The 26,759-nt window shown below is 40.7% G+C and overlaps 1 protein-coding gene across 1 annotated transcript in view; it reads right to left on the bottom strand.

The window, feature by feature from the left end:
* ANKRD55 (ankyrin repeat domain 55) overlaps nucleotides 1-26,488 on the bottom strand; it is a 47,331-nt gene extending 20,843 nt beyond the window's left edge. Inside the window, 6 exon segments of the mRNA XM_010142212.1 lie at nucleotides 7,234-7,362; nucleotides 11,092-11,152; nucleotides 14,376-14,485; nucleotides 16,539-16,669; nucleotides 18,523-18,645; nucleotides 26,449-26,488. Of these exon segments, the coding sequence (XP_010140514.1) occupies nucleotides 7,234-7,362; nucleotides 11,092-11,152; nucleotides 14,376-14,485; nucleotides 16,539-16,669; nucleotides 18,523-18,645; nucleotides 26,449-26,488 (594 nt within the window).
* Nucleotides 26,489-26,759: the final 271 nt, after the last annotated feature.

The raw sequence follows: 26,759 nt of genomic DNA, 5'->3' as shown, positions 1-26,759 counted from the left end.
TTGTGAGAAGTGTTAGTTCCCCCCCCCCCCCCCATCAGAATACTCTAGTGAACTAGATATTTTGATGACAAAGAGAAGAATCATGTGAAGGGAGTTTGCTGTGCTGGCTTGTGGTTACCAGTAATGTAGAGGTGGGAGGGGGAGAGGGACAAGCTATGGACCGCTTAACTGTTTTCAGGAAACCCTGACAAAGTATTTTTCTTTGAAGCGAATGCCTCTGGAGACTATGGGGTTACGTTGTATTAGTTCTTCTATATTTTCTGTCTCTTTATATTAGTGTGCAGTTTAAAGCATTCCTGTATCTATAGCCAGCTTTGCTGGATGGAAATTCCCCACTAGCAGCTCTTGATATTGCTTCTTGTCAATAGCACTGCACTTCAGGGCTGTCTGTGTTCCCTCTTCTTCTGCATTCTCCCCTCTTTCAATTCCATACCTGTGAATTCAAAGCTGTGACTTTCTCTTTGACATCGTTCTGCTCTGACCATGACTGGCTCGACATTTTAACCATTATTTCACTCCTTTCTGCAACCACAAGCAAATACTATTCCCATTGCATTACTCTTGGAGATAATTTACTTTTATAAAGAGGAACCATAAATTACTATAGACTAAACAAAATTTGCATCAGTACTTCTGATTTCCTCCTGGAAACCATCTTTGTGCATCATTGGGTACTGTTTGAGTTTTATGTTACAGAATGCTGATTGTTTCCCAAGCCTTTTATCTTTTATCCTTCACAAACAGACACATATAGTGTATTTTAATACGAAATTGACTGTAAAACCAACAAAGCCATTAAAAAAAAAAAGGCAAAGATCTTTTTCTTCTTTGCTAACATAGAGGAACATGAGCCATTTCAAGCATTTTTTGAGCAATGCATAGCAAAATCTGAACAAATAACTTGTCTGTGGACTTCTTTTCCTTTATAACTCCTTCATAACAGTTGAGGTTATTGCATTGGTAAATACATCTTTCCTGTCAAAGTCACCTTATTTTCCTTTTTTGATTCCTAAATTCAGTATTTTCTGAAAGCAGAAGCCATTCCACAGAGTTTTCCCACATGTTTTTTTTTGAGGCTTGAAAAGTCTTGATCTTTGATTCAAGGCTTTGCTGGCAGAACCTCTGCGTTCAGTTACAGCTATACTGGCAAAACTGAACTGTTCCTCCGGTACAATTTTTCCCTTATGGGATTAATTTCACTGAAGTGCAGTTTTCCTCATATTCATATTCAGAACACCATGGCAGTGTATTCTGTCATTACCTTTGCTATAACAGTTCAGAATTTTATCCTAGAATCAGAGCAAGAGAAACATGATGTTGTGTTAACAGTGAGGATACGCCTGGTTAGAATCAGGTATTAAGGCTGTATCAGAACAACACATCCCTGTCTTGTTGTAGATGCTGTGTCTGCCATTTTAAACACGGAAAATGCCAAACTCAAGAGCAGAGACATAATGCATCTCCTTCTAATCTGCAGCAAATAGAGCATGAGTAATGTCCATAAAGATGGCAACTTGGGTTGCTGAAGAGTTCTGCACACACGAGAGCTTTCTCCCATTGTTAAGGACTTCCAGCATCCTGGCTCTGTACCCTAGACTAGGTAAAGCTGAGAGATGGAAGCATGTTCATTCTACCTCTGCTGCTGACATGTCATAGCTGCCAGTTGGCTACGTTGGCAGTGGAGAACCAGTGCAAAAATTCAGAGCGCCCTGTGGTTGCTCTGCCATCAGGGGACAGAGGCAACTGAGCCCTGTGCTGAGGAAAAGAACAATCTGTAATACCATCAGTATTCCTCCTGCCTGGAAAGTTTTGCCGAAAGTTGCCGGGATGCAGCCCAGGCACTTCATAGGGTGTGTTTCTGATGGCAAACCAGTATAAATTAACAACTACCCTACTGACACGGTAGTTAAATTGGTGAGACTCAGCCAGCTCAGAGGGAAGTTCATTTGTCTTCTACGAACCCTAGTACTTCAGCCTCAGACATCCACTGAGACAATGTCTCTTGTAGATTCAGGGCAACCCAGCTTGGCTTGACTTTGTGGTACTCTTGGAAAGAGAATGTGGTGTTGTACAAGACAGTTTGTCCTGTGGTCCTCAGACCACTGCTACTTCTGGTACAACTAGAGGACGTGGTGTTTTAAAAATATTTATCCCTTAGCAGCCTTAGTGGTTGCTGGAAAAAGCTATCAAATGACAAAGGCTGTCAGGCAGACATACCTCTGTAGCTGTCATACGTCCCTGCCTCTCTTACCCTCTCTCTGCTCAAACAAAAAACTGCATGAGATACTGGCCAAGTCTCTCTGAGAATTTATTTTCACGTGGAGTCATAGAATCATAGAATCATTGAATGCTTTAGTTGGAAGGGACCTTCAAATGTCATCTAGTCCAACCCCCTCTGCAGTGAGCAAGGACTCTTCTATAATTAGTGCATATGATTTACTGTGTAAATGACTATGGCTATGATTAAAATTACTTGGCGGTTTCCCCTGCTCGTACATTGTCACGAGGACTGATTTCTCTGGAAGAGTTGCTTATGGGCTTTGAAAAACTGGTAATCTTTTATTCTGCAGTAGAATAAGGATTTATTATTCCTGCTACAGAGAAATGGAAACATTTGTTTTTCAATGCTTTTTTGACAGGCATAGGAGATCAGGATGTTTATGGATATGCAAACAGTGTGGTGCTTGTACATTACTCATCTTCTGGCATCTGCTGGTGGAGTTACACATAGACTGGGAAGTGTGCTGGGAAGAGGTCTGGCAATTATCCTGTACTTACCTACAGGTTTTGCCAGAGACAAATTCCTACTAAGCTCAGTGGGAGTTCTGCAATTGATTTCCTTGGAAATTTAATTGGTATGAATAATTACATTGTCAATAGCATGTCCATATTTGAAGGACTTATTGTTTAACAGTCAATTATTTCAGGTAAAGACACTTTTTCTGATGATCTGGTTGTACTGATGAGTTTGTGTATCAATACTGCTGTACCACGTACAAGTCATAAAAGGGACTTTGGCTTATGAACTGACATAAATGAAAGTGGAGAAATAGGTTACAGCTTTATAAAAACCCAAGTAGCACTAGGGAACATCTGTGAGCATTGGAACTTGGTTGTCTGTACTGTAAAATTTTTAAAATCCTCCCTGGCATGGTTTTGGCTTGGGTCATTTAACACTCTCCTCGCCAGTTCCTGGGCATAGTTCAGGATCTAGCATGGCCCATGGCCCATTCCCAGTAAGTGGTCTGCATACTACCATCCTGTTTTAGAAAATCAGAAAGTTTAGCAGTTGGGCTAAACTGTTATCAGCTGTTATCTGCTGTATCAGCTGTTCATCACAGGCTGTCCTGTGATAGTTGGCCTCAGTGCCAGAGCCAAGGCTCGAGCTCATTTATTTTGCTACTGCAGATGTTATCACAAATGTTTAGGACACTTTTTGGAAAAAGCTTCTGACGGTATTGGAGAAAGTTTATTTCTTACTCAAAACTATTTGCAAACTCTCTTCCTCCTTATTTTGCAATTTGACAGCTCACTCTGTGGAGCTCTACTGCTGTGCATTGTTCCAGCCTCCATGAGCAACAGCTGTACTTTTGCTGGAATGACAATATTTACACAAGAAATGTATTTCTTAAGGGTATGCTTAAAGAAATGCAAATGGAATCTGTTCTTCATTTGCTTGCTAGCAGACAAAATTGTCTTTAAAGCTTAGTACATAAACCCCCAAATCACTACTCTCTTTTTCTTCCTATCTCTAGAAAACTGCATGAAACAAGGAGAAAATAAGTACAATTTTGCAGTGAAAGAACTCTGCCTGAAACCAATGAGACTGTGAACTGTGCCTACCAAATGTACCTTTTCTGGTCTAATCCAACAACAAACATGTCCGCCATGGAGAAACACCCACTAAGTTTTAAGAAGTCTTAGAAAATCTATGTGAATTCTTCTATTGTAGGCGGCCCACAGGGAAAAGGAGCACAGTGATCCCTTAGGAGAGACCCTGGCCCTGAACCACTGCTGACTCTCCGGGCCTCTTCCTCTGCCCTGGCTGGGTGGCCAGCTATGTCTTTGCGATGCCCTGCAGCAATAGCGACATTCCCTCTTGGACACCCTGACATTTAAGTGTGCTCTCACCTTCCAAGCAATTACAGACAGTCTGCCACGCTGGCTCAACCAAACACAAATGAATAATTGCCCGTCCTTTGCTTTCACAATGTGTTTAAGATATACAGATTTTTTGCTCTGTTCTCAGGAAGCGAGGAAATTAAATAAATGCATTGTTGCCATGGAGCAAATAGGCAGGGTTGTAATTTTTTTAAAACTTTGCACTCTGAATCAACTTATAAAAAAATCATAAGCGCAGCTCCATATGGCAGAATATTATTTTTAATGGCTTCTTTTTAGTTGCCTTCTTTTTATCCCTAGAGGTTTGCATTTCTTCACCTCAGAAAAAATCTTTGATTGTTTGCTTATTCTTTAAATGAAAGCTGATATTTTTACATAATCATATGACTTTAGGAGCCAGAGTTTTAAGAAAGAGAAGGAAACTTCTGGTAAAAATAATGACAATTGGCAAGGCAATGTAGGAAGACTCCAAATCTTCCCAGGCTGTTTCTGAGGTACTACTATTATGATACAGCAGTATGTAGTGTATACTGTATACTGTAGGATTTCAATGACACCATTACCTAGAACGGCTAGAATGGCTTTACACTTTGTTCCAGTAGCAGTTAACATTTTTTGGTTACAAAAGTGTGTTTCCTTTTTCATTACAGCAGTTATTGCTGGCTGCAATGGAATGAAAGGAGTACCTCCCAAGATATTTCTAACACAGCCCAGCCTGCATCAGCTCTTAAAAATATTGCATGTGTAAAAAATATAACATGAGATATTCTCACTTCAGACCAGAAAGATCCGTGGTTTTGACACCGATGTAACATATTTGCACCGAAAGCGTGAACTCAAGCAGCAGGAGGTTTGAGTTTTTCAACAGAGATCTTGTTGAAGGCAAGGTCTGTCTAATTACACAGCTGGGAGTCCACAGCCACTGTCTGATGGGAGACATGCAGTCTTTGAAACAGCCTCATGAAACATTTCATGTGAAGCATACCTGAGAATTTGGTTTCTAATGGCAGGCAATGCTTTTAATATGGTCCAGGTCTGTGTTTCAGCCCAATGTACACAAGCCACCTCCTTCTTGCAACTTCTGAAACAAGTTTCTGTGAAAGTGCCTGGTCTTCCCCTTACTGCATTTTTTAAAATGAAATTAGACACAGATCCTTATTCAGCCGAAAACAATCCTTACAGCTGGTACTACCTGAGCTCTATGAGACTCTTGCGCTCCAAAGATACTAATACAATTCTTAAAGGAAAAATATTCCCTTTCCAGAAGCTGTGGAGGAGGCTGTTAGAAGTAACAATAATCCTACCCAGCAGAGCAGTTCTGCTCTCTGTCATAGCAGAGAGTCATGCCTGTCCACAGTATCTTATTTCTCCTGGGATGAATAAGGCAGCAGAGAGCACTGACTGAGGCTATTTTTTCTTGGCCAAGCTTGGGTAAGAGAAATATTAACAGATCTATTCCATGTTCTGCTATTTCAACTACCCATTCTTGACCTAAAATATGGATAACTACGTAAATGGAAGAAGTCATTTATAAAGCTTCATAGCAGGAATCTCTCAAGAAGAAAAAACCATGAGTCATCCTGCACGTTTCCTCAGTTTCTTGGAGCAGCTTAAAGGGAGAACAAAGGGCCATTTGTGATTTGCCTCCACTGGAGATCAAGCAGCTTTTGTGCAGTTTTAATTTCCTCCTTTCTCAAGAGTTATTCACACATTTGTGAAAGGTAAGGGTGGGACTTAATGATGGAATTAAATAATAAAATTTACAAAATACAGAATCAAGGAAAGATTAAGATATGAGAGTCTTGCTACGAAGAGGGTTCCATTTTGTCTTTCTATTTGAGAGACAGGTTGTTCCCAGAGCTATGATCCCAGAGCTGTGACCACTGCCTAGCCTGAAGGCTCTTGCATGAGTTTCAGCTTCCTGCTGGAAGCATCTCGCATTGCAGTAACCTAGTAAAAATGAACAACAGGTTTTAGAGTAGAAGGCTTTAGCCGCCTAAGTCAAATTAGCAAGAGATGTGGCCCAATTTCAGACTGATTAGGATTAAAGAAGAGCAAAACTAGTGTTGAAATACTACCAGTCACAGAGGCCAAAATATACCTCTACTTCAGAAAAACAGAAGCTGAGCCTATTGCACATGAACTTGCTGTGGGAAGCTGTGGTTGAAGGAAAGAGATTATTCGTTCTAGATGTCCTTAGACATTTACAAATAGAGCATGTCACAGGCCAGAGCTTTTAAATTTCTTTGTTGACACAGTTTTTAAGATGAGTGAACTAAGACCAAAAGGTGAGGATGCAAATATTTAGTCATTGTAGGAAAATGTCACTGGATTTTCGTGCAAGTTCTGTTTCTGCTTCTCTGTTGTGCAGGTGTTTTGAACATTGACACCAGAACTTGCTATGGCAAGTGAGCAAGTAGAAACATATTTGTACAGTTTAATCTGGCAAGTTTTCTGAAGTTTAGGTATAACTTAGTACATTATGTTATATTTTAGAACACTTACTACCAACTGCATAATACAGTATTTAATGCCACAGTAAACCTGTGTGGTTTTCATCTTTAACCACGGCCTGAGTAATTGTTAGCAATTTGACTTATCTTTGCATGGGAGATAGGACCATACAGCTCTTTGGCAAGTGCGTTTGGCTCCTTGTCTTCCTTCATCTCCAGAGAAGTAGGGCGTCAGCACTTTAGCTGATTATTCCACAGCTATAGCTGTTTAAATATGTCTTAACTTGTGTTTATATTATTTTATTCCCAAAGGCCTTTGGCAAGACTATTTAAGCTGATGATTTCTGCAACCCTGATTTAGTGAAAAAAGTTTAAGCGTGAGTTCGACATAAAGCACACATACGGTCCCAGTGAGATAAATGGTAACTTTGTTTAGGACAATAGTGCCAAGCCTATATTAAGAAAGCCTTGCTCTCCAAAGAAGACGTTAGATCCCTGATCTGTGCCCACTGGCAAAATGCTGGGGTTATTCGTGGGCATTCCTAGCATCCTTTTTCCTCATTTCACAGCCAAAATAATTGCACTTGGAGTATTTAGGACAGCCCAATAGCCAGCTCAGCTCAAGCAAATACCTGGTGAAACCATGGCTGTGGCTCACCTGTACTGCCCAGTGCAGAGCTGTTTTGAAGTCTTTGTCCACCAGAGTCAGGTCTGCTCCCTTGTGCAGCAGAATCTGGGTGTGCTGGGGCCTGTTGTGGAAAGCGGCCCAGTGGAGTGAAGTCATCCCCTGAAAGCCACAAACCCAGAAAGCAAATAATTGTCAGTCACAGGAGCACCCTTCAAGTCTCTGTAGATGAGCTAGACAGTTCTGAAGCCATTTGAGGCTGACAGACCCTTCCCTTTTCCTCTTGATTTGGATAATTAGTAACAGCTTCTGAATTAGTGGAGCCATAACCTTTTTGGAGTTATTATGGAAAATGGATACAAATATGAATGCTTCTTTCATACGTGACGATAGCGTGCTGGGGAATCGTTCCTCACTGCTCAGTTTGAATTTTTTGAGAAAAGCCTGTTTTAGACTGGTGCTTTGACATAACACAGTGTGATGTTTACTTTAGGTCTTATCTTTGATCCAAAATAAATATTATGAGCTAGTATTCTAGCTAGCAGTAATCAGCAAGCTAAGGAACTGGCCCAGTGATGTCAACAAAAAAGTCACAATATAAACATCTCATATTTACTGTTTAGGGAGAAAACAAAGCATAAGCTATTGACTTGTATTTTCATTCCATCTTGGCTATGTTCAGTCAGTCTTCGTAGATCAGAGAATTCATGGCCTGTATTTACACCTTCATCAGCATGGTTATACACACCTGTATTTTACTCTACATCCATAATGTTAAAGATTTTCTGTATAAGGTTACTCATTCAATATGTTTGTTAAAAATTGCAAGTGTTGTTCAGATGTAGTAACATTTTACTTCAGTCAGGTCTTGTTTACTGTCTCTTATCTGGCAAAATGCATTTTGGGGGTCTTTCCTGGTTTCCAAAATGATAAAAAGCAAAAAATCTAGAGTGGAAAAGAAATTAAAAATTGACATAGATCCCCATAAAGACAATTGGCAACAACTCAGGTGAAGTAAGAGCTATGAAACATTGATGCAGCTTATCAGTGCTTTAGTAGTGGAAGTTGTTAGTAGTTATTTTCTAACTAAAAGCTTGAATGCCCTATCATTATTTTCTTTTACTCATCAGTTATCTTATAAGGCTTTTCAAGTCCCCAGATAGCTTAAGCAGAGATGATGACAAGGTAGAGCAGTTGAACAAGAACAGTTTTGTTTTTAGTTAGAGCTTGCAAAGCTTAATCATAGGAGTTTTGGTTTTGTAAAACCAAAAACGAGGGTAAAATCCTGTCCTAACTGAAATTAATCAGAGCTCTTCCACTGATGTCAGTGGAACAACGTTTTGACACAAGGACTTAGTTCTGTTGATGGACATTCAGTATCTGTAAGTGCTGTGAAATGAGGTCTGAATGAAGTGATTTCCAGCTGGGAACATGGTCTCGGACCCTAGACCTGGAGAACAGGAAAAATTACTGAAAGAGGAGACGCTCTAGTGTTCCAGGCCAGCTTTCTGAATTCCACTCTCAGTCTGTTGATATGGACAAAACAATCCTTGAAAAATCAACTTTCTCTCTGTTTCTACTGTGGCAACCAGCAGTCAGCTATACCATAAGAGTTTGAGATCCATGGTTAGGGATCAAAGATCTCTCTCATACAGGGACTCAACTCAGAGAGGTCTGTAGCAGATGCTTAGGGAGAAAATACAAGAAAGAAGGCTGGGTGATATACAGTAACCTAACATCTGGTAATTAGGCTAAAGACTTCCTATGACATTCAGACCTCCACAACGTAATGATGCATTTTCTGAAAAAGTAATTGTTTTCATTTTCTTTAAAACTGCTCCCTCATAATTTCTGTAGATGTCCCAATCATTTTGCATGTAATAATTCTTCATGGACCTGTACTATATCATCTCTCAGACATAGCTGCCAAGACGAAAGCCCTGTTGTAGTTTGTTCAAGTTGTTAGCCTGCCCATGAAAGGAAGCTGCTCTATAACTGTTACCAACATTGTAGTCCTTTTTTCTTTCTTTTCTTGTATATCCTCTTTCAGATTACTTTTGCAACTAGCATTCAAGATACGGGTGTAATAAGGATTCAGATAGAGCATAATGCTGCTTCCTGTATTGTTCTCTATTTTTTTTTCCTAATAATTTGTACATTCTACGTGTTCTGTCAGAACACCCACCTGAGCAAAGAGCATTGAGCTGGTTGTTAGTGACAGCTCACATGTGTGGGCCTGCTGCAGCAGGCAACGGCTGTCTATCCCGCACCCATCTGATCTGTGCATGGCGATATCACCCTTGAGGGCCATCTGCAGATAGACTACGGTTTGTGAGAGGAAGCATGAGAGTGATATCAGAACTGTCTAAGCTGAAGATTCAGCAGAATATAATATTAAAGGTGACACAGATAAACAACCGTGTATTTATAAAAAGTATGGACCAACAGGGGACATAAAAGAAGAAAAGCGAGAAATGGGTGTGGGAAATGTAGTGCGACACTTGTTTTGCCCAGACTCAAGGCTTTTTTAGGGAATGTATCTTCACATTGTCAGCTAGCAGTCTTCGTAAGAAAACCCACAGAAAGACACAGTTGTGGAAACTATGAAACCTCCAGGTGTATTTCTTACTGTTTACACACTCATGCAATCATTGGGGTGTTTTTCTCAAGTGTAAGATGGGAAAACTGAAGCAATTTACTTATGCCAAGAGGACAGCTCTATTAGCTGGCAATTATTTGTGAGGATCCACATTTTTCAGAAAACATGAAAATTCAGGGATTAGTACTGACACTTGAGCAAACATCTTCTCAGTGCCCAATGACAGTGAGGTGGGCTACAAGCTTCTAACTGCATGTAGCAACGCATTACAGCAAAACACTACAGCTTGAAATTGTGATCTGCGGTTCCATGCAATTCATTAGCAACATGGTTCTACACCAAGACAAAGCATGTATCTGGTTTAGGTTGTTGCGAGCAGGGTCTGCAAACCATCCAGTGGGTAAGTAAGATTCATGAGAAGAGAGAAAATTAACAGCCCTCTGGTGGTTCTGGCACTGTGGAGAAGAGATGCATACTTGAGCAATTATTAGAGTGAAGAGAAAAATATGAAAGAGTCTTTCTTGTGTTTTGTCTTTTCTGTTTGGAGAGGAACACATATAGGAAGTTAACACTCTCCTGTGTATTATCTCTATCTCTGTCTCTATCTCTGTCTATTCTGATGGAGGCATTTGCTAATGAAATAAAAAGAAGTAAAAACTTCAGAGACAGAGAACTCTTAGTTCGTTAGTAGAGGGATGGGCCCCAAACCTGCTCTAACTTGTCCAGTATACCCAGGTGATAAAGGACAAGCAGTAAACTCTAGACATCTGGAAATGAATATCAACCAAGTGCTGAAATCTCAGCAGCTGGAAATTGATACAACTAGAGCAATCAGCACTTCTGGACATTTGGGGCTGTTATGGGCAGGTTGAAAAGTGAGCACAGCAGACATCACAAATGGCACAGTATCTGAAAAGGTCATTTGGCTCCAATATACTGCAGATCGATCTTGCTCAGAGCAACTACTCATCGTGTGGATCTGAGGGAGATTCCTGTATAAACATACACCGTCTGCCCCTTACCCATGGCTGTTCTGTGTAGCACCAGCTTTCCAATATTTTTGGAAAGGACTTTAATGATGGGTTGATTCGTAAAGGTGAAGATTTAGGCCAATGTCTAATTTCAGAAGACTCAAAGCAATTAATGTCTTGGCAAGTAAGCTAAGAGACTGATTCAAAGTACCTCTTAGTTGGCAGTATATGGAGAAAGTTTATTAGCTTAAAGGTGCATCACGTAGAGTAGGAAAACGCCCCCCGAGCCTGAGACTGTGACTGTAGTACAAGCTTACTCACCTCATTGTCCTGATGATTAATTTCACTAAGATTTGACTGCTGCAGAAGCACATTCAGAAGCCTGTGGAAGCAAGCGCACACATAATCAGTGTGCTGTACGCCTGACTAAATCTGGAAAATTGACATTTTTGGAGAAGCAAAACAATTTCAAGCAATTTCAAGAAAAATCAGTATTAGTGATGGGCACAGTTTAGAATCTTAGGTTTGAGCTTTGTTATACTAGAAAAGCAAGTAAGGCTTTATGGCTTACTGTAACAACAGATGTTTAGTGCTGGGAATTAAAACCAGAATCACTAGGAAGAATTCTTGTGCTGATTACCAGGGTAGAATCAGAGTGTGTAATACTATAAACGTGCAGTTTTTGGTATCTTAGCAATTCATCGTCATCGTGTTTCATGAAGTTTTAAACAAACAGAAATGCTAATGACCAGTTTCTAAAATAATTTTTAACTCTCCTTATCTCTTCGAGTAATGGGATGTTGTTTAAGTGTTTGCCTGTCTGTGTGTGTGCATGCATACTATATATTTACACACATAAACTAACAGTGTTTTACAATGCCTTACAGTGTGTCACCTGGATAGGGCCATTGTTACGGTATAAAATACAGCAATGCGTTTGTTCACATTTCAGAGAATATCAGACTACAAACACTCCCCTCTGGTGGAGGGAACAGTTACAATAAAATACTTACATAAAATATTATACAAGTGCAATAATGTTTTTAACACTGCATGGATTTTGCTTTTCTTTTCCTTTTGGCATCATAGTAGAATGCTAAATATTTGGATCGTGTACATGGTTGGACCATGGAAATGGACTATCCTGTCACGGGCTATAACAAAGCGAAGTAACATAGATCTTAACATGGATATACAGTTCTCATGATTCTACTAAAAGGAAGGATATATCCTGCACTATCATCCAGATAAGATGATAGTGCAAATCTGTAGCTCATCTGAAGATGCGAATTTGCTAGAAAACTTCGAAACATGGACATCTAAACATGCTTTTTTACAAGGAAATTAAATAATGATGAAGTGACAAGGAGGGAACCCTTGGTAAAATGCACACATAAATGGGTACAACCATGCATTTATTCCCAAGCATAGGAGACAGAATGACAATCTTCCGCTCCTTTTCACCAGGACAACCTCAGTAACTCCCAGTATGTTTTCTGGATTGAACTGTGCTCAGGTGAGTGGATCAGATTAAGCTGAGAAAGTTGCAAAATAACTCTCATCTACAGACACCCTCCCCACCCCCCACATCCCCAGTAATAAGTAACTAGATAATGTAAGTTATTCTAAATAAAGACACTTAATAGTGCTTAGGGATGATCTGGGCAATTCTGCAGGTGAAAAACTTATCCATTGGTAATGCCATCTTCAAGTGCCAAATCTAATTCTTTTTTCTAACTAGAATGTCCCTAAAGGGCGGATCGCAGTGCTTTGCTAGGACTTTACATCCATTTATATACGGCTATAAATAGTTGCAGAAAAAGGGGTGTTACACCTCCTTTTCTGAATCACACAACCAATGGCATAATGGTGCTGTACTACATAAACTCTGAAAACGATGACATTTTAGGATCACAGTGTTTAGTTTGGTAAAAATTTGTGACCGGGAAAAGACATTTTGTGGTTATTTGGCACAACGACTCAGAATCTCAGAAATTCAACATCTGAAAACTAGTCTGGGTAAAAATGGACTAGTGAGCAGAAAGAAAGCAAGGTAACCATAATATGCTAGTAATACAGTTTTAGTTTATAGGTAAATAAACTAATGTAGTTAAATAAACTAATTATAGTTTCAGAATCTGATACATGGTTCTGTAGTTTAACCCCAGATAGCAATGTAAGTGCTACCGCTCAAATATGTAGATATTCAGTCACGCAGCTGAGATGTCTCTGGTATCTAGTCCTAAATGCACAGATCAGGAAGTCTACGGATTCTCTTTTCACCTTTTCTCAGGCTTTGTGGGATTCACTGAAACACTTAAATCAATTATCAAACCAATACATAAATCAGCTGATCACTGTCTCTGACTTTCCACGGGATCCATGCATGGCCTCCAGCACATGCGGTTGTAGCAGTTGGCTGCCAGCGTTCAAACGTGGCTGAAAAAGCATTTCATAGCTGGCCACTGCATATACCCTTTTGGCAATGCTGTATGATTCAAGAGAGTGACTATGACCGTGATGCAAAAGCCTCCTCCTCAATGTTCCAGAAGACACAGGAAAAGAAATTGAGCAAATGGTAAAATCCTGTGCAGAGCGAAGGTCTGCCCACATCCAAGGAGAATGTGAAAAATGTTCAGGGAACCTTGTGTGCTGCTGGTAAAGTAGATTACTGTTTCAAGTAGCAGCATGGGAGTGTTCTAAAAACATTTTCTTCTTTCTGTGGAGGCTTTGTTTAACGATACTGACCTGTACTAGAAACCTCAGATTATTTCCTTCAAGTGATGCATGAAAAGCAATGATAATGTGGAAAATGAATAAAACTGTTAAAAAAGGCTGGAGAGCAAGATCAGCAGAAATGCACAGAAGTCTGGTCTGGTTTGATACGGCAACAGCAGCAACACCACAGCTCAGTGATTAAGTCACATGAACATTTTGCATGCACTGAATGTTTTACTTGCATCTAACGTCTTCCTATCCCTCCAGTCATGATTTACTTAGGAGTTTTTTGAGTGAATTTATTTAGACGTGCAAGTCAAAATTTGTTAAACCTTCCTATTATTACAGGCTGGAATGAGACAAAGAGGATCTTTCTTAAGACTTCTTGTGTAGGCACCCTCCACCTTCAGTAAAAGTACAAATGAGCCAGTCTGCCAAACCTCAGCTTCCCCTTTACAGTAGGGGCTCTCAGAAAGGTTGTCATGAGGAAAACTTTTCTCACATTAGTCGTGCTACTTGGAGGAGAAGTCCAAAGAAGGAGCTTCTTGTAGTATTTCTTGTGGGGAGGTGGCAGAAAGGTAACTGGTCAGGGGAAACCCAGGGTTTCAACCTCTATAAATTTTTTTCCTGCCTGCTGTTGTGATCTTAAAACAGGCTCCTCACCTTACTTGGCCATGTATCTCTGTTACACAAGTGTACAAGTGTTGTACAATGCTTTTCCTCCTCTCTACTCAATTTATGATAATCACGAAACAAAGGAGCAAGTCGTAAGTGTAACTGTCATAGCTAATCTTCCTGACTTCGGCACCCCTTTGGGCTGGGTAGCATGTGTTGGTGACTACCTGTTGAGATTCAACCAACAAATGCTGTGGGAGCCTGGGACATACCTCACGTCAGGCTCTGCGGTAGCAGCATGTAGTGGCAACCTCCCATTTTTGTCAGGTATGTTTTGCTTAGCACCATTTCTGAGCAGGCTGACACAGCCTTCCAGCCAACCCTAAAAAAGAAATTAGAGCATGTAAAAAAGAGGAAAGTGAAATGCATCAGGCCACATCTTTGCTTGATGGTTCTGGCATCCATGTGTGTCTGTAGCTGTTTCTGCCAGCAGAGGAACTGGTCTTTTGTTTCCTCAGTAGAGGTTTGTTATCACTGAGAGCGATTTCCTTTTGGAGTCTAAGTCTCAGACTAGCTTGGTCATTGATTCCAGTGTTAAGGTGTTTTCTTTACACTGTATTTTGGGTTTTCTGCAACTGTGGCAAGTACCAGCTGAGTAAACAGTGACTAAAACCTTGCTAATTCCTTTATCACTAACAAATGCTACACATATTCCTGCATGTGGATTTGATTATGCTAGGTTAAACCAAGAACATGAGCACCTAATCTCATTTCCTTTATGTGATTTTAGCAGGGATGGTAAATCAATAGCAAAAAGTTTTAGTGTGGTCTTATAAACATTTGCTGCAGGATTGAATTTGTGATAATGTTAGACTGAAAACAGCACCAAAATAGATGGGATGAATCAGTTCTTGGACTAAAACTTTCTTTTGATCACAATAGAAAAAGCAAGTAAACAATCTGGTTGTGACTGCGTAAGTCTTTTGTTGTATACTTAAGTACCAGAGAGATCAAGCATGTGTTTGTTTTGTTCAAACCTCCACAGACCATTGAGAAAGACAGCTCCCTCCTGTATGAGCTACGTCAAATTGGCATTACCAGCATTTATAGAGAAAAGGCGTGGAATGGTGGAATCAGATCACCCCCGTGCAGCTCTCAGTGGAAGTAAAGAACCATGGAATGCTGCACGTGATTGTGGCTGTGGAACAGTGCTGAACTCAGTTCCCTGGACAGACTTCACAGTCAAACGCTCTCTAGACCTCTGATTATATCCATTACAGAAAGAGAAATGGAGACTTTGAAGCCTGGGTGGTTTAAATCTTTTCCAGTCATTTATTTATTAGCAAAGAATGTTTTTTCCCCTCCGGGAAAAGAGGAAGGGAAAAAGGAGCATGACACTAATTATGGGATTTTTTGGAAAATATCAGGCAGAGGAAATGTTCATTCTCAAATAAGTGGAGCATGCCTCTTGCACTCAGGGACTGCCTGTTTTCCTATTTTCTACACTTATTTTCTGGCTGAATACGGCATAGCCGAGCAGAAGCATTGTTTTTGTCCTGAGTCTGCAGGAAGAAATGAGAAGAAAGGGATATGATTTAATTATGCTGCCATGGTATGACTGGTGGTTATCCAGCCATAATTCATACTATGCAGCATGGATAAACATTCCTGCCTCCTTTCTGTCCAACTAACATGGTCAACCACTGTGCCCAACTAACTTGGTACCCCTTCTCTCTAGGAATCCTGAATTCCCTCCAGTGAGGAGCTGAAGACTAAGGAAAGAGGACCATCCTTGTGTTCTTCACACAGAGGGCACCAAATCTTCCTTCCCTAACTTCTCAATGGGATGTCTGCTCCTACTTTCATGTTGGGTTTATTGGAAGACTGGGTTGCTTATGATCTGAGCATCTGCACTGACACCTGCAGCTCCCTGATCTTAAGTTCCTGCCCTGTCTATCCAAGGTCCAGCACTATAGTAAAAGAAAAAGCAATGCCCTGTCTCATATAGTGTGCAGGAAAACATGCCTGATTACCAGAATTTGAGATAGGAATGCCCTTTCTGGACCATAAAAATCCAATGCTGTCCGTGGGAGGGGAGAAGTTAATCTGGATATTAAGAATAAGAGAGGGCTTCCCAGTGCACAGAAACAAGTGGCTTTCTTGAAACCATACAGAGGACCCTGGATCTAGTGAGATCCCCATACCATGCTCTGATTTTACAAGCTAAAAGGATATTCTGACAGGAGTCCTGATCTTTTTCTAATAAATCACTGCTTCCAGCTTTGTATTATAGTAAAGCTAACAATTTCACTGTAGTCTGGACACTATTTTGAGCTTTTCTCTTCCTGTACTATAAACAGAAATCTTACTCAGTCTGCATATTTACTCCCTTCACTCCATCTATCTTTCCATCATTCTCCCCCAAGTCTCGGTACCAGATAAGTTGCCAGAGATAAACTGGTTCGTCCACAAGCATCTTGAGTATTAATATTAGCTCCCATCTTCAACAGAAGCTTCACTGTATCAACCTGGCGTCCTGACACAGCATGCATCAACGGTGTGCAACCTGGGGAAGAAAGTCAAATGTTCTTTTATTATTTTGCCAAAAGCCATAAGATAGAAATATTTTCTTATTTGTTGATGTTAACATCGGCAAATTAACAAAGCCTTTCTCCGACAACTGTCCAACCTTTGTACTCAGCTTTATTGTAGGCAGGAAGTAACTGCTATGCCAGTTATTGACCACTAATTTTAAAAAGAACATGATTTCATTAGCAAAAGCCTTGCCTCATTAACTCTACTTCTGGAGGCAAAAGTGTTTTTCTGTTGACAAGCTCCCAGTATGAGCTGTTAGCTTTGTACATGATTTTAGAGGTTGATATTCTTCAGAGCAATTAGTAGCCAAATGGTGCTTGGCTAATTTCCTCAAATCACAGCTTCATTCTCTATGTATTCAAAATCATTCATGATTTATGAAATCAAGCCCTGTCCTGTGCAAAGGTGTATGTGTGTGAGTTGATGCTTTATTTAAAAAAACAGCTTATCTTAAAGACTGGATTTTCTCTAGAATGTTTTCTTTTCTGTTGTCATGAGAACTTTTTTTATATTCTGCAAACAATTTCTGTGCTGTAAAAAGTTTGCTATCTACATTCAAACCTAATACTCAAATTTTATAATGAAGTATTATGATATCTTTTAATTGCTTCCTCTTCCTTCCACTCTCTTAATCCCTGAATAACAGCAAGATATTTTCCTGCAGAATCTGACAAAGCAATTTAAAATTACTAAGCTGGGAATAAATATATTATAAATATATTTACAATATAAATAACCATTTATATTAGAAACTACAACACTACTAGAAACTTCAGACACAACTGAAGAATAACTATTCTTACTGAATTCAATGAGACTGCTGACAAATGTGCGCTACGCAGCCTGAGGTTATGCAGACTCTGCCACATGTGCAGGATATGAGCCATATGTTTTGTCTTGCAAGACTGGTCTTTAGTTACAGTTGTAGGTACAACCTAGCAAACAAGTTTATTCTGGAGTTGAAACATTTCGTTTTTTGATCAGTCTATCTCCACCCACTGCTCTTCATACCTAGCCCCTCTCCCATTAAGAGACTGACGGCGTTTTAACTTGATGACGCCTTTTGCCTACTGACCAATAGAAGTTTTAAAGATAACAGTTAGGATGTCTCCTCTAAAGCGCAGGAAGAATTGGTAACTTGGTAAAAGCTGGTAAAGATTAGAATAGGTGGTATTCATATGGACCCATTACAAGAAATTGCAATAAAAACTGCTTTTGAATAAACAGTTTTCCTTGAGAGAAACTTCCAGAAATCTGTGGCTCTAATTCACTTGAGAAACAGATGCATATAAAACCCAGCCAATAGGCAGCAATTTGTAATAGTATTAAATGGTAACCTGAACACAAAATGAAAAGGAGCATAGCCTCACAGATAAGCCGGCTTATTTAGATCATTGCACATTGTACAGCCAACCCTTTGACAAACAATTACATGACAAAAATCATTCAAATCGTGGCAGAAGTCTGGAACCCTCGACTCTACAGATGCGCGGAATTATGTGCAGAAATACTCTTTTTCCTTCCCTGAAAAGACAACAATTTCTCAACATCTCCCTAAGGAAGATAAAATAGTTTCATGATAAAGTACTGTCTGATCATAGCAGAACAACTTATTTGTATCTGTATAAAAAGCCTTACTATTACAGGGGGAAAGAAGTATCCAAATTGAGTATTTCCAGTGGATGTTCCAAAGAATAACTCAATTTTCCTATATTCTGCTACTAAATATAATTTGCTGAACGCAAAAATCAGGATTAAAAATGGAAAATTTAATTACAAACTGAAGCAACTAATCCCCTGAGAACAAGATCAGCCTTTGTTTACCCTCGCCGTCGCAACACTCCAGGATGGAAGGATCTTCTCGAATCACTGCAGTTAATGTGTTCACATCGCCATTAGCTGCTGCTTGGTAAACCACAGTCAAGTCAATTTCTTCTGCTGCATCACCTGCACGGGAGGAGTATGTGAGTAAGTGGAAAACAAGTACAAATGATTATTGATGAAAATAATGGCACTTATTTCACCGAGTGTTTATGACTACATAACTTGAGGTGGAACAAAGTGTATCTAAAGAGCACAGTGGTTTTTGTTAGTCATCTGAAACTTGTTTTTCATCATAACTTCTTCCAAAAACTGTCAATCATAGACACTGAAAGGACATAAGAAAACTTCCGGAAATTTTCCACCTTTTATAAGAAATCATATTAACATTAATGTAACATGACTTAAGAAACAATGAAGCAATAATTTAACTACATCATAATATTGCTGGCTACACTTTTATGAGATAGGATGAAAGTAGGTGTTTTCTGATAGGACACAGGTGTTTTCTGTTTCAATGTCATCCTCACACCAGTCAGAAGACCGAGGCTTTTCATTTCCTTTTCCTGGGGTGTCCATGGGAATGCTCTTCTCAGGAGGGTGAGCTTCTGGGAGCAATTGTTTGTGTTAGTAATTCCTGCAAAAGGGAAAAATAGTCCATCTCTTGGATCCCAGGAGAAGTTTGTCTTGTTTGTCAATTACAGTATGAGCTATTATTTAAAGCAGATGCCTTGCAGGACCTGTTCCTGAACACTCCTCATATTTTTGTTTCTAGAGAAATTAATGTGATTATTCTCTATTTGCTTCTTTGCTTGTAACTTTCTTCCAGACTGGTCATACGAGGCTCCACATGCCTACACCTCCTTTGGCTCCAAGTGGACTATTAACTTGTCAACAACAGGAGTCAAAAGAGTTCATTTTTTGGCGCAGAGTCAAATCTGATGTGATCGTGAAATGCTCCATATATGTACTGTTGGTCAGCCTCAACTGTATGTTTAGTTTTAAAAAGAGTTTCTGATTTCTATTAACTTAAAAAGAAGTACATCTGCTGTGAGCTGTGCTGTTCACTGTGGCTGAGGGTCAGAGCTACAGAGTGTAACATTTGTCCAGCCACTGCACTACCTCGTTCGCAGTAGCAAGCAAAAATGAAAGCTAAATCACAGTGTTGATCAAAGGAAAGACAGATTAAGTAACTACTGACTTATCCTTACTGTCGTGGCTTCTGGAGATAGCATAAGTATGTAAGCTGTGCAGAAAAAAGGGAGATGGTTTAAAGAGAATTTGAAAAGTTAGTAAAAAGTATTTTTCATAATAAAATAATACATTATTGTTAATACACAGATATAAAATGAACATACATAAGTCTACAGGACCTGACAAGATGCATACCAGAGTCCTGAGGGAATTGGATGAGGTAGTTGCCAAGACACTCTCTGTGGTATTTGAAAAGTCCTGACAGTCAGGTGAAGTTCCTGGTGACTGGAAAATGGGAAACATTGCATCCTCTTCTAAAAAAGGTACAAAGGAGGAAGCCGGGAACTAGTGACATGTCAGTCTCATCTCTGTGCCTGGGAAGATCATGGAACAAATCCTCCTAGAAGCTATGCTAAGGAGTGCTGGGAGGTGATTCAAGGCAGCCAGCATGGCTTAACCAAGGGCAAGTCCTGCTTGACCCACCTAACAGCCTACTACGGTGGAGTGACTACATCAGTGGAGAAGGGAAGAGCTACAGGTGTCATCTATCTGGACTTCTGTAAGGCCTTTGATACGGCTCCCTACAACATCCTTCTCTCTGAATTGGAGAGGGATGAATTTGATGGGTGTACCGTCTTGTGGATGAGGAATTGGTTTGATGGTTGCACCCAGAGTGTAGTGGTTAATGGCTCGATGTCCAGATGGAGATCAGTGCCAAGTGGTGTCCCTCAGGGGTCTGTACTAGGGCCAGTGCTGTTTAGTATATTTGTTAGTGACATAGTCAGGGGGATTGAGTGCAGCTTCAGCAAGCTTGCAGATGACACCAAGCTGAGTGGTGCAGCTGACACACCTGAGGGACAGGATGTCATCCAGAGGCACCTGGGCAAGCTCTCTGATAAGACTCCACCTGGAGTACTGTGTCCAGCTGTGGAGTCCTCAGCACAAGACGGATATGGACCTGTTGAAGTAGGTCCAGAGGAGGGCCACATCAATTGGCTCAGAGGGATGGAACACCTCTGCTATGAGGAGAGGCTGAGAGAGTCAGGGTTGTTCAGCCTGGAGAAGAGAAGGCTCCAGGGAGACTTTATTGTGGCCTTTTAATACTTAAAAGGGACCTATAGGAAAAAAATGGGGACCTATAGGAAAAATCTTTTTAGCAGAGGCTGGTACAACAGGACAAAGGGTGATGGTTTTAAACTACAAGAGGGTAGATTTAGACTAGATATATGAAAGAAATATTTTACAATGAGTGTAGTGAAATACTGGAACAGGTTGCAAGAAAGGTGGTGGATGCCCCATGCCTGGAAATATCCAAGGTCAGGTTGGACTGGGCTCTGGATCTAGTTGAAGATCTAGTTGAAGATGTCCATGCTCACTGCAGATTGGACTAGACGACCTTTGAAGGTGTCTTCCAACCCAAAACATTCTATGATCCTACAATATGAAATTATATTTCAAACATTGTCATGTATATTTTTGAGTAATAGAAGATCTTTAAAGATAATTTTAAATTATTAGCAACAATATTCTTGTCGTGGACAAACATTGTTGCAAATGAATCTGCATGAGCTTCATGCTGGGGTTTACAACCCAGTGTGATTGCCCACATGTGACTTTCTCTCCCTGGAATGCAATCATCTCTCTCAACTTTAAAACTTGGCTGCCATGGAAACACAATCAGCTCTCACCCTGGGAAAGGTTAGTCTGTCAAAGCCGGGGCTCTGTTTGTCGGCTTGGGAAAACTAGACATGGGATGCCTTCACCAGTGCCAGATTCCCTTTCCATCACTACTCAACAGAAGAGAACTTAGTTTGTTTTCTTTCTTCTAGCTGGTCTTTTAAATTACGCATTTGATAAAATTTATAAATTAAAATATTAACTTGATTTTTTAATCTGTTGGGGAGTCTTTTGCTGAGGCAACTGTTCATTTGGCTCAGAAGCTTTGACCTGTGTGCTTGGGAGATCAGGAGAGTCATCATTAGTGACTACTATATGAAAAAAGAAGTGACTTTATCAGAGGTTGCATTAATCAGATTTCCTTATCACACCAGATCTGCAGACTGCTCTCACAATCGGCAAACTCAGCAAAGATGTGTTGATAACAAGCTCATGTCTGAGCTAGTCCCTTACTCACAAAGGGTTGTAGTGTGGGCTGGGCAGAAGGCAGAGACACAAAGCACAGCTTCATTGCTCCTCTTGGCCAGTCTCTGGAGGTACACAGGATGTGCCAGCCACGAGCACTGACACAGATCCTCTCACAGCTGCATGTGGTGGTTATTACATGGCAATGGCGCAGAGCAGATGCAGCTGGCATTGGGAAAGACACCATTAGATGTACCGAGACAGGCGGTGGATCCAAGGGGCCCTCACCTCCTTTTATGTATTACACATAAACATTTTGTACTTTTTGCTGTTTAGTTTGTAAATAGTGTTAAATTTTTCTGCTGTGTGTCGGGAGCAGAGCAATCCATCCACAAAAAGAAACTCTCTGTCTTCCGAGAAAAGCAATTGCTTACCCGGGGGCAGGATGGCAGGAAGATGAGTGCATGGATGCACACACGCATGTGGTTCCCTGACTCCCTCCTAGTTTTCCGTCTAACTAAAGGATGTGGTACCCTGTGCCTTTGCTTCTGCTGGGCTGAATCTGCTTTTCCCACAGTAAATATATTCCTGTATGAGAAGAGGAAGCAAACTGTGAATGGATGGATGGATGGATGGATGGATGGATGGATGGGTGAACGAAGTTTTCCCCATGTCTGCTCCTGCAGAACATGAAACAGTAACATCTAACATTAACATTCACTCCTATTAAAACATGGTGGCATGAACCCACATCCAAGATTCACAGTTCCCCACCCATGCGTCCTAGCTGTCAGAGCAAGGACCACGTTGTCATTCCGATTATGAGGGAGACTGGGCCAGCAGGAGACCCCATATCATGCGTCTGACATAAAGCAGACTGGCACTAAATCACTTTCTGCAGTGTGACATGCTTTCAAGTGGTGTGTTTTTATCATGATTTATGTGGCTTTGGGTGGGGGCTGGGGAGGAAGACAGATGTATGGTCTTCTGATGCTTCAGTTGACAGGGAGCAGGAAATGCCAGGAGGGCTTGGATGTCATTTATGCTGGATGCGCTTGGCTCCAAGCGACACAACATCTCCACTTCATCTTCCTCCAGCTTATCCTGTCAAGGAAGGAGGGGGCATGGGTGCAAAGCTTGTAGGCCATTTCTTTTTGCAGACACCTTCCTGGGTGGAAGAGGAATGGTTTGGTGAGCAGGCGTTTTGGACAGAGGTACAGAGCACTTGCATCCCTCTCTGGGAGCTTACCCTGCTGGGGAGCTTGGCTGGGGCACCAGCACCACGTGGGATAAAGGGATTCTGAACAGCCAAATGTCTGACCTTCCATCTTCGAATGTGCCAGCATTACTTCATTTTTCATCTTTCAGTTCTGTAAACGACAGTGAGTACTGGTGCCATTTCAGATAAATTTTACATTTTATTTTTGAAAATTGCTGTGCTGCTGGTACAGAGTAGCTGTGAAAGGAAGCTGTCAGTCAGCTTCAGAAAGACAGAAGGTCCGACTAAGAGCCTGCATATGGATCACGGGCAGGGAGAAACTGCAGGCTGACACAACAGTGCGTAGAAAGGTCTGGAAGAATCTCAGTGAGCAAAGACCAAAAGATGTACAGAGTTGGGACATCATCTTTTGTAGCTAAAACCCTCAGAAAGAATCAAAGCTAAAAGCCAATCTATATGAAATTAGCTGTAGTGTTCTAAAAGCATGTAATTTCTTTTAGACAAAGTAATTGTCTTTTGGTCAGAAAAGGCAGTATATAAAGGAACATGCAAAATGATCACAGGATTAAGAGTGATGAAATGACACTGCTTGTGACATTAATTATCCTCTGATTCTCCCATGAAGAATGCATTTTTGCACAGTTTGCGATGTCAGCTGATGTGTTGTTTTACCAAGTGCATGTTAGCTGTATGTAAGTGCGTGCTTTCTCCTGCATTGGATTTTAAATGTCTAATTAAATTTGCTGCAGCTTAATGAATGTGGTCTTGACAATGATTGATTTAGACCTTGCTAAAACACTAAGTTTTGAAAACTAAAGGCTGGATAACAGCATAATTTATGTTAATTGTGAAGAAGTATTTATATACATAATTTCTTGTTGCTATAAACCCTTGTCTTGAGCAGTAGCCAAATGCCTTATGTGATTTCCCATAGTCTGTCTGCAGGACACAATACTAGGCAGGGTATTTGATTGCAGCATGTCAGTGTCAAGGGTCATTGGGAGGTGGATAAGTGCAGTTTTAGAAATTGCAACTAGCTCTCTATTATTATGGATTTATGGATTGCTTAACAAAGTAATCCCGTGTGTGCCTGGTTGTGAATGTCCATGCCTTTGTCTAGCTTCTCTGTATAAACGGTAAACATTTGATAGCAGGTACAGCACATACTTAAATGGCATCAGTGTTAGGAGGGGAGGGGTTTCTGATGTTGTTTGGCTTAAGTCCCACATTTCTACTGCTGTTACTATGGGTAAATATTGTAAGATATTAATGAGCGATGCCATAGGAGGTGTTGAAAGGAGACAGTATGATTTTCATATCTGGAATGCTGTTTTTTTGATCTGTAGCTGGGATAGTTTTCTGATGTGTAGGGTGGAGAAAGGGTTTGTAGGGAGGGTTGGTTTATTTTATTGGACCAATAGATATTGATCTGGTGCATTTGAAAAATAGTCTGTATTCTTCCATTGTTGTAAATTGCTCCAATGAAAGATATTCTGCTTCTCTTTGCTAAAAAAAAATTTGCCTACTTGCCAGCAATGTGTCAAGACATTTAGACACTATTTAGATAAAATCCACCATACACTGTAAATTTTGAATAGAGCTTTCTTTGAACAATAACCAATGGACTCAGTGTCCAATTACTGTGTGTTGTCTGCTCCTACTCCCCATTTGCCTCCTATGCAGCTGGCAGGGAAGGCAAACAGTAAGTCACAAATCATCCAAAGAGCCAACATCACTGCAGTGGTGGTGAAGGGAATGATGATGAATTTATTTGTAGAGAATCCTCTTGCTGGGGAGGTGCAGTGAGTTGAGTGTAACATGGGACTGGAGATGATGCTGGAGCAATCAGTGTGGACAGTGTCCTGGCAGGGGGAGGGGCAGCAGATTAGGAGCAAGGGAAGGTACAGGCAGATGTTGTATCCAAACTCTCTCATTTCTACTTGGATAAGGTGTTTTGGGTCAATGATCCACTGCATTGCTGTCTGCCCCCTTATCCATTTGGCGACTTGACTTCTTCCCCAGCCCTGATCATATTCCAGCCTCATTCCCAGCACCACTTCCATCAGCTCCCTGTCAGCCATCCCCGTGGCACTGAGCTTGCAGGGGTTCCCCACTCCCTCCCCAGTTTGAGCTCAATCAAAGCCGCATACCTCTGTAGAAGCTCAGTCAGCCACACACCTCTGTCCTGCTGGGGAAAATGCTCCTTGCATCACCTGCACATGTCCTAGGACACCTGTCTCTATTCCTGCAGTACAGATCTCCCTTCTCCCATCGCTCTTCCCTTCCTCCTTTAGCCTTGCCGGTAATATTATTGTCTCTTGTCACTGAGTTCTGCTTAACAGTTTCCCACTCCTCCCAATCTACTCAGGGTGGGGTCCTGGGTGGGCTGGTGTAGGTCAGTGCTCTCAACATGTGCTTCACGCTTTGAACACTGCTGAGGCTGAAAGGGACACTACTGCTTTACATGGATTGTATTTACTAGAAGTTCACCGACGAAGTGTGGGCAAGCACAGTAGCACCTGTGGGACCTGGCTGCCCAAAAGGCACTGCAGCCTCTATCTTTCTCCTGCCCTTCATCTCTTTTCTACTCTCAGCGCCTTCACTGTGAGGCCAGCACAGCCATGTCAGCTTGGACACTTTGCAGGTGTGTACTGGCAACTGTGGACACTGCACACAAATTATCTGGCAAGCTAGCTTAAAAAGAAATTGCTTACAACACAGATAATCAAACAACAGCTTCCTGCTTTCGGAATATAAAAGGAATGCCACCACATTCCTTACAGTGGATTAAGCTGTAAGACGTAAAAGCTTGTATTGGCAAACAAAGACATAAAATTCAATCATTTAACTTAAAAACAGACAACAAAGAGCCATTTGTATTTCCATAGCAACATTACCATGTAGAAAATCTTCATGCTGGGCCTTTTAGAGATATCTTAAATTCACAATTATGGCAATACTTACCTATACAGCTAAGATATGCTGAAACAAAGTCGATCACTTGTCAGCAACAGTTCTTTTAATGCATACAAACTGGCAGACTTATGACAATCAGCTTTTCTTAATTTTTTACTCCATTTTAAACTACTGTTTGCTAATATTCCAGTATTTCACATATATATCCATAAGAGGACAATCTATAATATAAATGGTAAACATATACATGCATATCTCAATGCTCAGCATAAGAGCAATCAAATGTCATTGCTATTCTGCTGAAAGATTTTGTTTTACAAAATCACTGTAGCAATAGGCTGAAAGATCCATGTTTAAAATTGATGGAAGAAATTCCTTCATGTGTAACCAAAATTAATCTCTAGAGACCTGATCTCTTCCAAGAATTTTACTATTCGTTCTGTCAAGTAATCTTAGCACATTTGCATGGGAGTCATGGGAGGACTAGATGATTTTGAAATTGGTAGCAGGTGACTTACCTTTGTGCTGATCAAACACTGATGAGGAACTGAAATCCATTGTGGTCTATTTCATTATTTACAACCAGCCCAGGCAAAAGCCATCTCCAGGGTTTTCAGGGAAAAAAATCCCATATATTACAGTAAACAATGCAATGATAGCTGTCGCCAATCTTCTTGTCAGAGAATTAAACTTGCTTTACGGCTGCAGGTTGTTGTCACAAGGCAAGGACATTATCACTAGCCGTTTGTTATGGACCCTCTTAAAATTGCATCCCTGGAAGCTTAACCGAGCTCCTATAAAATGTCTTGGCTTCAGCGAGTGCAACTGC

The sequence above is a fragment of the Buceros rhinoceros genome, unplaced genomic scaffold (assembly GCF_000710305.1).
Source record: "Buceros rhinoceros silvestris isolate BGI_N320 unplaced genomic scaffold, ASM71030v1 scaffold1018, whole genome shotgun sequence".
NCBI classification, from domain to species: domain Eukaryota; kingdom Metazoa; phylum Chordata; class Aves; order Bucerotiformes; family Bucerotidae; genus Buceros; species Buceros rhinoceros.
Note: the sequence above shows the minus strand (reverse complement) of the source record. Positions and strands in the feature narration are given on the sequence as shown.